Source organism: Tupaia chinensis, unplaced genomic scaffold, assembly GCF_000334495.1.
Source record: "Tupaia chinensis unplaced genomic scaffold, TupChi_1.0 Scaffold000627_1, whole genome shotgun sequence".
Taxonomy (NCBI): domain Eukaryota; kingdom Metazoa; phylum Chordata; class Mammalia; order Scandentia; family Tupaiidae; genus Tupaia; species Tupaia belangeri.
In genome coordinates this window covers 6,133,418-6,145,522 of record NW_006160147.1, presented here as the reverse complement: position 1 = coordinate 6,145,522, position 12,105 = coordinate 6,133,418, and the positions used below count along the sequence as shown (strand labels likewise).

Genomic DNA, 12,105 nt, shown 5'->3' with positions numbered 1-12,105 from the left:
CCCCCCGCCACACACACACTGTGATTTCTCGCTTTCTGTCTCTCTCTGTTTCTCTGGCAAGGGCATGTGCCCTATAGCAAAAATCTCTCTTAAAAAAAAAAAATGGAACCCTGGACAAATTTGGATGTGCAAGGACAGAGAGGAGGCTGAACTGCTGAGAATGATAAAAAATAAAAGCTGATGTTTGAGTGGGCCCAACAGATAAAAGACAAGGACTCCAGGGCCCAGGAAAAACAGAGAAGAGGTGCTCGGAGAACAGTTGACGGGTAGAGGGTGGAAAGTACTTGGTGAGATTTCTTGCTGTATGGTCTCATTAGCATGGTAATATCTAACATTTCAAGGTTATATTGTTATCTCTTCTGGGCAGCTTTATAATCTTGCTTCAGGCTCTTAAACCTTCAGCAAAAATGAGCTATATGTAGTGGCTCCAGGGGAGATGAAAGGAATGGGCACTTGGCTAGCTTAATGGGAAGTGGTACAGAGAAAGAACTGCTACAGCCTGAGGACCAGGAGGCACTGAGCTGCCATCCAGGGGTCAGGGGTGCTAGGAAAATGGGAAGAAGGGGTGACTGGGAGAAACACAGGTCCCCAGAGAGTCTTCATGATAATGGGTTCCACAAGAAATGGATGAGATCAAGACAAGCTATCCCAGGACTTCAAAAGATTCATGGAAAAATGAATCAAAGTGTGGTGTACAAAACTGTGAAACCCATGCATAGCTTTTCTATAATATGCATCTCCATGAGCTTTCCAAAGACCCCTTATGTTTGACTACAAAGGGAATCTCAGTACTCTGGAAGTGCTCACGCCATAGGCATTTGATGGACTGTCAATCTTAGCTGAGCCTCGGAAGCTTAGGAAGGCACCAGCCTGGGCTTTGTTCTAGTCTGGGGGAGCCCATCGAATGGGAGGGGACCTTTATCAAGCACCTTGAAATCTCCAGGAAATCTAATTTATGTCTCAAAGTAGCTCATGACACTTTCAAAAAATAACTTCATTATTTTAAGTTGTTTTCTTGTATTGCAGGGAAATTAGCTGTCCTATAACTTTTAATCATTAGTTCCAATTCTATTCTTTGGGTTGGCACAGATTTAATTTGGTCCTTCAAGACAATCTCTAAAGACCTTTCTATTTGGGCCCCACCAGATTATAAACTTCTTAAGGGATTTATTTAAATTACAATGACACTGACTCCTAACAGAGGAAGAGAGTCTATTGAATACTTTCCACAGAACTGAGCAAGATCCTTTGCTCATCATTGGTGCTTAAGAAAAATATGAATACATATATAACTGAGATGAACCTTGGAAGAAAATACTTTATTCTCCATCCCCAAATTCTTCTTTTTTTCCCCCCAGATTAGAGGTCAGCAAACTTTTACTTTAAAAGGCTGTACAGGGGGCTGGCAGGTGGTTTGGTGGTTAAGGGTGTTGGACTCCCACATGGCTGACTATAGTTCAAGTCCCAGACCTGATGACTTGCTTTCTCACATTCTCTCTCTCTCCCTCTCTCTTTCTCTCTCACTCTGTCCCTCTCTGGTCAAAAAACTAAGTAAGTAAATAAAGTTAAATAAAATAATTCTTAAAAAAGTAACATTAATGAAAGGCTATACAATAAATATTCAGTTTGGGAGGCCATGTGTGGTTTCTTTTCTTTTCTAAGTTTGTGTATTTACTTACTTTGCTATAGGTGGGGTGAGCTCACCAGAGACAGAGAGGGAAAGTGAGAAAGCACCTCACAGTGGAGATGGCCACTCCACAGTCCCTTTTCCTCTGTTCTCTCGGGATTCTGGGCATGTACTCACATCACCCCATGTTTTTCTAAGCCGCAGGGTCTGAGACTCAAACCACACAGTGAGCCGTGTGGGATCAAGCGCCTAAACCACCACACCACCGGATGGCCCCTGCTATATGTAGTTTTTGAGGCATGTTCTACTTTTGTCTTACTTTTTTTTTTTTTTCCTGCTATCAGGCAGGTACATTCACAGAGGGTGGGGGGAGTGAGAAATCACTCTGCAGAGGGATGACAACACCACATTCCTTTCTCCTCCATTCTCCTCTTGGGATTTTGGGCATGCACACATATGTACTCAGTGTGATCTTCAAGCCTCTGGGCCTGGGACTCAAACCACAAAGTAGGCCATGTGAGATCCAACCACCTTAACCTCTATGCCACCTGCCGGCTCTTTTTGTCTTATTTTACAATGAAAAAAATATAACAGGGCCTAACTGTGTGTGCTACCACTTGGGAGCCTAGAAGCTGTAGGAGAGACCTGAGTTTGATCTCCTTGGCCAACCTGAATGTGCTGGGTTAGTTGTACATGCCTGTCATCCGAGCTAATTGGAGACCCCGTCGAAAATGCCTATGTCTGTCTGTCTCCCTCTCAATTTCTATTTCTTTCTCTCTCTCTCATAAAGGAAATATGTGTGGGACCAACAGATAATGTAGCAGTTACATCTCTGGACACCCACATGGCCGACTGTGGTTCAAGTCCTGGGCCTGGTGACTTGAAAATCAAGTTGGGCATGTGTGTGAGTGCCCAAGATTCTGGGAGGAGAATGGAGGAGAAGGGATAGCAGCATGGCCATCCCACCTGGGGGGTAATTTCTCACTCTTCTTTTCTCTGTCTCTGACGAGGGCACATATCCTAAGGGGGGAAAAAAACTGAAAAAAGAAAAAAAGAAAATACGTATACACCATTCTTGACTCACTGGCTGTACAAAACAGCCCATAGGCCGAATTTAGTTTACCAGCCATGGTTGGCCATCCTTTGATCTAGACGAACTATCACTAGGCCCTCATGATATGTCCTGGTTTCTAGAACTCTGCTAATCCTGGTTGTCTTTATGTGGGCACTTCCTAATTCAGTAAATGTACTCTAAAATATAGAGGTGCATCAGAATGAGACCACTAAACCTAGGGGTGACCGATAGGAACACACCTGACACAGTTGCTGTTCAGTCCTATTGCTTATCCTGAGCTCCAAAGATTGCGCTAAGTACGGTGAGTCAAACATACAGTTCCAGCACTGAAGACATGTATAACTGTGGTAACAGCAGTTAGACCTATCCTGAGGAAACAGCATATATGATTTTGAGCCAGATGATTGATAGAGATAAGGGTCTCCAGCTCTCCAGAAAGCAGAAGGAAGGGCCTGTAATAAAGATAACCACTGATTCTTTCGCTTTTACCAGGCAGGCTAACTGCTTTACACCTCGTATTTCCTTTGTTCCTGGAAACAGCTAAGAAGAGGGGGTACTTTCATCCCCGTTTCACAGGTGGGGGGTTAGAGAACAGAAATACCGTCCCAAGCTTACATGGCTGGTACACAGTAGAGAAACATTCACACAGGGTCTGCCTGGCTGCCGAGCCTGGCCTCTGTGTCTAGATTGTAGATTGTACAGCCTTCGCACCAGTGCAGACCGTGGACCCTAGAGAGATGGTGTGTGTCTTCCTCCTACTACTGTAACTCTATGGGTCACAATACCCAGGAAATCTCTCAAGATATTCTTCTCCTGGGGCCGGCAAGTGGCAGTGATGATTAAGGGCATAGAACTCCCATGTGGCCAACTGTGGTTCGAGTCCTGGACCTGGCAGCCTGCTTTCCCACTTTTTCCCCCTCTTTCTCATCCTCTTATTCTTGCTCTGTCCCTCTCTGGTCAAATTAAAATAAGTAAGGTAAATAAAATAATTCTTTTTAAAAAATAAAGAAATAAAAGATACTCTTCTCCCTGGGTGGTAGAATTGGAAAATTCTAGCATAATGGGGCTGGCTGGCTAGATAAAAAAAAAAAAAAAAACAAAAAAAACAAAAAAAAAAACAAAAAAAAAAACACGCCAGTGCAAAACCAAAACTGAGGGGGTCTGTGAAAAGCAAGACCGAGAACTCAGTCTCTTAAGGTGTTTAAGAGACCAAGAGAATCTTCAATTTACTAATTGTGGATTGGAAACTTTTCCAAATACATTGCATTCACCTCTGCTTTCTTCAAGTATTTAAAAAAAAAAAAAAAGGACGTTAACCTTCTGGGCTTAGATGTATCCTAAAAATAATATGGCCGTGGTGCCACACGGTGACGTTGCAAATGCTTATGAAAGTGCGTCTGTCTACTCACTCCTGCTATAAATGACTCCAGGTTAGTGCGGGTTTGGGAACTTAGGGCTGTTTTTCATTTATTTCTGTTTCTTAAGGCTTCTTATTTCTGTTTCTTAAGGCTTCGCCTTATCGTTTGTTTCTAATAATCTCTCCGTAATTATCAGCTTTGGCTAGAATGTCAGATAACCAAGCTTATTAGAATTGTGTATAAAACAAGATGAATTGCCTCTGACTAAGCACCTCTGAATTCAACACATGGCTTTTCCTTTGTTTTTGTTTTTTGTTGTTGTTGTTGGTTTTTGTTTTTTCTTCCTTTTTAGGTTTTTGCCATAGGGAGTGTGTGCTTGTCGGAGAGAGACAGAAAGATGGGAAAGTGAGAAATCACCCCCTAGAAGAGATGGCTATACTGCAATTCCTTCTCCTTCATTCTTCTCTTGGCGTTTTGGGCATACATGCAATGACCCTGTTGTGATTTTCAAGCCACCGGGTCCAGGACTCAATCTGTCATGTGGGAATCCTGCACTTTAACCACCATGTCACTTGCTGGCCCCAACACATGGCTTGTACTGCATGAATTTTGTGACATCTATTTGGCTTCTTGAAATCCCCATCTTGCTAACGTTCTGATACTCTGTTTCCTCCCCTGCTCCAAACGCATGAATTGAGATCAAAAGGCTAACTAGGGCCAAATGGGATTCTTAGGGAGACGCAGTTCATGAGGATGGACTGAGAAGTAAACAGCAGAGACAGCCTTTCATTCAACTTTAAGTTGAACTGCAGTTCTCTGTAGGGTTGGGAGTAAGGGCTATTTCTCCTCTCTAGAATAGAGTGGAATGGAGTTTCATCAATTGTCTCTTAGAATCTGACAAGCTCTCACTGACTAGTAGCCTGCTGTTACTCCCCTACACAGTTAGGGGTCAGAAGATCAGATAAAGAAAGGCCAGTGTTTGAGAGTTTAATGCCATGGATGAGTATGGGAAGACAGGATAAAGAGATCTGCGGCCAGTCTTGACTCTCACAGTGTCGCTTCTCCAAGATCCAGCATCTTTATGTGAGCTTTATAAAATGGAGCTCTAGAGACTGACTCTAAGAAACTCACTCACTGATAGTCCCTACGCTGTAGTGCCTGGGTCCGGACTTGCTCCCAGGTCCTGGCCAAGGTGTGTCCTTACTTTGCAACAGCTCACGCACACCCCATGGTCTGGCCTTGCCCTTTCTGCCCTCCCTCCTTGTTCTATTTCTCCAGGGTCTCCGAGGCTTCTCTGTTCATCTGGGCTCAGGGCTGTGAATCTGAAGTTGAGGTCCCATTCTCATCAGTAGATGGATCCTGCTACTCGTTCCTCAGGGCTTGGCTGAGGGATAGGTGGGAGGAGGCTACTGCAGCTGGGAACCGGACCCTAGCGGGGCGGTAGCTGGCCGTGCTCCAGAGTTGCCTCATTCTTCTGGAACAGGCACCTCTGTCCTCAGAACCAGCAGCAGGTCTCTCTTCACATCTGGAAAAGTTCAAAAGTGTTTGTCTGGATGAAGGAGGCCCCTTGGGGGAGGGGTTCAAAAGCATGACATCACCTCAGCAGGTCCAGCTTCCTGTGGAGAGAGAAAAGGGTGGGGTCGGGCTATACCAGATGGGATTCCCCGGAATTGATGTGTTGGGGGAGTGAAGGGAGAGTGTGGGTAGGAAGAAGAGTGTCAAAGTGGGTGGGTGTTCTAGGGGACATTTTGGAATGGTCCCTTGAGATGATAACTCTGTAATCCAATGTCTGGATGTTAGCACCACGAGCCCCTATAATAAATTCACACCTGAGGACCATATTGGCCAGAGAGTCCCTGCTGAAAAAGGGAGATGCCGGGCCAGCTCTGTGCCTGGTGGTTAAGGCAGCTGGATCCACATGGCCAATCTTGTTTAAGACCTAGACCTGGTGGCTTGAGAAACATGTGGGGCATATGAGTGTATGTGCCCCAAATCCTGACAGGATGGAGAAATGGAGGAGAAGGGATTGCACTGAGACCATTCCCCACGGGGGATGCTTTCTCCCTCCATCCTCTCTCTCTGTCTCTGTCTCTCTCTTTATGGTGAGCACAAATGCCCACTAGCCTAAAAAAAAAAAAAAGCAGACACTTGGATTGACTTCAGCATTTATTTTATTTTGATCAATCCAACTTTTTTTCTAATAATTATTTATTTAATTTTATTTATTATTATTTTTTCAATTTGACTGAGAGAGACAGAGATAGAGAGAGAGAGCATGAGAAAGCAAACTGCCAGGTGCAGGACTCAAACCAGGGTCAGCCATTTGGGAATCCAGTACTTTAGCCACCACACCACTTGCCAGCCCCTTGATCAACTCAACTTCCATCTAAGCTAGATAGACACCCATCTTTTCTCTCTAGAGGTGTGGAGAAAGTACCCAGATTCTTAGCCATTTAGCCCTGGCCTGAACCCGTTGCTACATCTACTCAGGAATCAGTTAAATATCTTGTCCCTTTGCCCCTCTTTGCCAACACCTTGATCAGATTCTTCATCTCTAGGGTGGAGAGGATGATATCACTCCTTCTCCCTGCTTACCTGACATGTAACATTGAGACACAGTCATTGCACCCACCATTAACAATCTGCTTTAGCAGGTGCTGAGGAAGGCAGATGTGGGACAGTGAGACCCTTGTCATGGCCTTTATGGGAAGCATCCTTGGCATCAGGTTAACTGCCTTGAAACTACAGGTCTTATTGCTGAGGCTCCTTGACAGTGAGGGAAACAAGAGGTGTCATCCTTCATTGCTGTTTACCTGAATCCTTTAAAAAACACCAACCTTGATCTCAAATCAGGAAAATGTAGAGACAAGGTTTAGGGTGGCCTGGGACCCTTGAGTTTTTCCTTTAAGACGATATTGCTAGGACCAGCAGTTAGCGTAATGGCTATGTCGCTGGACTCCCATGTAGTCGACCGTGGTTCGTGTCCCAGACCCAGTGGCTTAAACTCACGCCAGGCGCGTGTGCATGTGTGCCCAAGATCCCGAGAAGAGAATGGAGGAGAAGGGATTGTGGCGTGGCCATCCCCCCTGGGGAGTGATTTCTCGCTTTCTGTCTCTCTGTCTCTCTCTGTCTTTCTGGTGAGTGCACGCGTCGTATGGGAAAAAAAAAACTCTCCAAGAAAAGAAAAAAAAAACAACGATATTGTTCTGGATATCAAGTCCACCTTTAACATTTATAGGGCCTAAGACAAGAATGTATCAGAGGCCAACAGACTATATGCCAAAATACTTCAAAGTTATAAATCAGGCCAACTAACTGATAAATAAAACATCTTCTATCTTCTTACCTTGCCAAACATACTTTTGTGGCTACCTGGAAGATCATGTTTGATTTGGGGACTGTCACACTCCTGAGTTCATTGCCACAATGTGGCTAAGCAGGAGTAGATGGCATCTAGTCCCAGGTTACTTTCCTTCTCTTTTTCCTAATCATGACTCTGGCCCACACTGTGGGGATCTTGGCATATATGCTTGGGGTGCCCCACCCATATGCTTAAGCAATAGCCCTTCTCCTTGAAAGCAGCCATCCTTTGGCCACCATTGGGCTTTGGGAGTACACAGCCTGGTGCTAGAGTTTACTCTTGGGAGGACTGACTGGCAGGAAAGGTCCATGCAAGTCCTAGATGTGAGCAATGAGCTATTTGGTCAAGACGTTCTGATCCCAGCAGTGTGGTCTGGAAGAGAATATATCCAGTTTACCCTGACAGGAGACAGGTAAGGTAGGTACAGGTGTACTCTTAAGGTGCAGGATCCAGGCAGAAGACTTCTTCCTGGGTCTAAGAATGGTACGGTCTATGAAAAGGAGAAGCAAACATGCTTATGAAGAACTTCAGAAAATAACTAGGCCCAGGAATTATACTATAAATTACGCTATAGTAATTTAGCACTTACTTATCTCAATTGATTTTCCCAACAATCCATGGATGGTGTCCCAGTTTATTTAAGAGACAAACTGAGGGGACCAGCAGATGGCATAATGGTTATGTCACTAGACTCCCACATGGCCAACTGCAGTTCAAGTCCTGGACCTGGAGGCTTGAAACTCACACTGGATATGTGTGCCCAAAATCCTGAGAGGAGAATGGAGGAGAAGAGATTGTGAAGTGGCCATCTCCCTGGGGGGTGATTTCTTGCTTTCTGTTTCTCTGTCTCTCTGGTGAGCACATGCGCCCTGTAGAAAAAAACATATCTCTGGAGGAAAAATAAAGATACAAACCAAGACATATACACACATGAAAGTAAATAGCACCGGTACTATGCTTTTTATCTTCCCACTGCGTTTGATGCAAAATCAGACTGTATTTCTAGGCCAGAGCTTCCAAAAAGAAATCTTGGGGTTCTTGGTTGCTACTGAGTTTCTCAACAAAAGAAAAGGAGAATTGGGTCCAAGGGCCTTGAGCAAAAGAATGAGATGAGTTTGGGAATGGGGAAGTCAGAGAAAAATAGATTCTTTTAAAGGAGCGTGCATAAAGACAGTATGGGTCTAGTGTTTATTCCCAGAGTTAATATACTGGTTGGAGAGTGACTGAAAAAGAAAGATATATTGAAAAGGAAATAGAAGCATGTCTTCCTTTATGTGTTAAAACACAATACATACACAAGTATAATTTCACATTTTAATATTTCACTAAGTATATTGTGAATATTGCCTTATATTTCTATGTTGTTATAATTTTCATAATTTTTATTTGTAATAGTTGTGTATATGATCCTATGGCCATTATGGCTTATTGGGTGCATATATCATTTGTCTTATTGTAATTTGTTTAATTGCTTGCAACTTTGACCTCTTATAAGTAATACCATACTAGAAACTTGTTTGCATGTATTTTTTCTTCCCTATTTCCTTAGAGCAGATCTAGTAGTGGGAAATTAGTTCACTATCCAGGAAGATGTTCTTGATGTTACTCCATTGCCAAGGGCAACAGAGAATGTTCCAGCCGAGGAATTGAATCGGGTAATATCACAAGGCTCCAGGAAGATTTAGGTTCTAATTTTCTCTCTTCATTTCTCTACAGCTTCAGGATTCACAAATATGGCCAACTCTACTGTTAATACCATAGAATCTTCTACCCCGAGAATATATTCAGCTATTCCTACAAGTACGTCCCACCAGAAAACCACATCACCAAGTGCTCCTGGAAGTATCAGCTCCCACCCTGTCCCTCAGAACAGCAGTGAGACCACAACAATCATCTCAGGTAAGGAATTTGTTTGGCTCAGTCACAGAAATGCTGCTTGTGCTTGGTTAAAGCATTTCGGGTGCTTCCAGTCTGTTCTTCCCACCAGCGTTGGAATCATACAGGTCTCTGTATTAATGTTTCTCAGCTATCATGCTTAGGGACCCTAAAGATCATTCTAGATCATTCTTCCTATATGGACAGCTACCTAGGCCAATGCCTTGGCAATTGACCCTGACCAGTAATGCTCCCTGAACCCCTTCTCATGCTTACGTCAGCTTGGTGATAAAATAAGGCCCAGCTGCAATAGTACAGTTCTGCAAAGCTGGAAGCCACGGAAAATTGCAATTTGGTTCCTGGGTCAACTTGTACATGCCAGGCACATGTAGACATGCCTACAATCCTGGTTGGCTGGAAAGCCTTGGGAGGAATGTGGTATGAGACCCTATCAAGGGTGCTTCTCTCTCTCTCTCTCTCTCGCTCTCTCTCTTTCTCTCTCTCTCTGTCAACTGGACTCCCATAAAATAAACTTTAAAAGAAAATGAAGGGACCAACAGTTAGTGTAATGGTTATGTCACTGGACTCCCATATAGTTGACTGCGGTTTATGTCCTAGACCCGGTGGCTTGAAATGTATGCCGGGCACATATGTGTGCATGCCCAAGATCCTGAGAGGAGAATGGAGGAGAAGGGATTGCGGCGTGGCCATCCCCCCTGGGGAGTGATTCTCGCTTTCTGTCTCTCTGTCTCTCTCTGTCTGGCGAGCGCACACTCCCTATAGAAAAGAAAAAAAATACTCTCCCCCCTCAAAAAAAAATGAAGAGGGGGACTGGCAGGTAGCATAGTGGTTAAGGTGCTAGACTCCCACATTGCTAACCACAGTTCAAGTCCCAGACCTGGCAGCTTGAAACAAGCAGGGTTCATGTGCATGCATGTCCAAAATCCCAAGAGAAGAATGGAGAAAAAGGGATTGCAGTGTGCCCATTCCTCCAAGGGGTGATTTCTCACTTTCTGTCTCTGTCTCTTGAGTGAGCACATGTGCCCTCTCTCAAAAAAAAAAAAAAAAAAGAAGAAGAAAAGAAAATAAGGAGGGGCCAGTAGGTAGCATGGTGGTCAAGGTGCTGGACTCCCATGTGACGGACTATGGTTTGAGTCCTTGAACCAGCAGCTTGAACTTCATGCTGGGCATGTGTGCATATGTGCCCAAAATTCCAAGAAGAGAATGGAGAAGGGATTGTGGCATGGCCATACCCCTCGGGGGAGAGGGAATTTTCTCATTTTCCCTCTCTCTCTCTCTCTTGTGAGTACACACATCCTATGGCAAAAACCTTATAAAAGAAAGAAAGAAAGAAAGAAAGAAAGAAAGAAAGAAAGAAAGAAAGAAAGAAAGAAAGAAAGAAAGAAAGAAAGAAGAAAGAAAGAAAGAAAGAAAGAAAGAAAGAAAGAAAGAAAGAAAAGAAAAGAAAAGAAAAGAAAAGAGAAAAGAAAAGAAAACAAGGATTAGATGAGGACTTCACAGAGATCTCTGTTCTCTTCTAAATGAAGGGAGGTAGATACAGATTCAAACTGGGGGTATTTGGCTTGTCTAGGGTGGACCAACATCTATTTCACTTTAGAGCAGGGATCTTCAACCCATGAAGTTGGGATACACAGGTGAACCGCAGGTGAGTGAGCAAAGCTTCATCAGTAATTACAGCCACTCCCCATCTCTGGCACTGCTGCCTGAGTTCTGCCTCCTGTCAGATCAGAGGCAGCATTAGATTCTAGTAGGAACACAGACCCTACTGGGAACTGTGCATGTGAGGGATCTAGGTTGTGCGCTCTCATAAACCATTTCCCCTATCCCAGTCTGTGGAAAAATTGTCTTCCATGAAACCTGTGCCTGGTGTGAAAAAGGTTGGGGACTGCTGGTTTAGAAGAACCCTAAAGACACCTCTAATATCCTAGATTAGAACTATGGTTCCAACCACTGTCTTGAAATGAGTTTGGTCAGGGAAAGGACATGAAGTTACTGCTAACTCCCCAAGCTCCCTTTTCTTTCTTTTTTTCTTTTCTTTTCTTTTTTTTGAGAGGTTTTCGCTATAGGGCGTGTGCGCTCGCCAGACAGACAGAGAGAGACATAGAGACAGAAAGCGAGAAATCACCCCCCAGGGTGGATGGTCACACCGCAGTCCCTTCTCCTCCATTCTCCTCTCGGGATCTTGGGCATGCACGCACACGCTCCCTGTGTGAGTTCTAAGCCACCGGGTCCGGGACGCGAACCGTGGTCGACTACGTGGGAGTCCAGCGACATAGCCATTACGCTAACTGCTGGTTCCCACCAAGCTCCCTTTTCTGTGTTGAAGTTCATACCCATGTCATGAACTGAGAATATGTGTGTGCACATGCGTGTGTGTGTGTGTGTGTAACTGAGAATATGTATGTGCACACGCGCATGTGTGTATGTGTGTGTGTAAGGATGCACACCTGTTTTCTGTTCTGTTCTAGAGACTACAGTCAACTTTACATCTACCTCTGGGGTGATCCCAGTCTCTGGAACCACAAATTCTTCTGTCCTGTCTCCAACCTCAGTAGCCATCTCATTGTCCAACACTCCAGCAAACTTTTCAACTTCAGAAATGACCTTGAAGCCCAGCATGTTACCTGGAAATGCTTCAGATCCCTCACCCAACAGCACCAGCCCTGTGACACTTCTCACGACATCCTATACATCAGCATCTCCTACCTTAAGTATCATCAAGGTGGGTGAATTGGGCCAAATGGTAGGTTACTTCCTCCCTTCTTCTATTCAAGCAAGCTCTCTTTCC

General features: G+C 44.3%; 1 protein-coding gene across 3 annotated transcripts in view; it reads left to right on the top strand.

The window, feature by feature from the left end:
- The window catches only part of CD34 (CD34 molecule), a 29,103-nt gene that overhangs the window by 3,358 nt on the left and 13,640 nt on the right, over positions 1 to 12,105 (top strand). For all 3 annotated transcript variants that reach the window (XM_006159311.3, XM_014591956.2, XM_006159312.3), the window contains exons 2-3: positions 9,138 to 9,320; positions 11,786 to 12,039. In XM_006159311.3, coding sequence (XP_006159373.1) covers positions 9,138 to 9,320; positions 11,786 to 12,039 — 437 coding nt within the window. The remainder of the gene's footprint in view (positions 1 to 9,137; positions 9,321 to 11,785; positions 12,040 to 12,105) is intronic.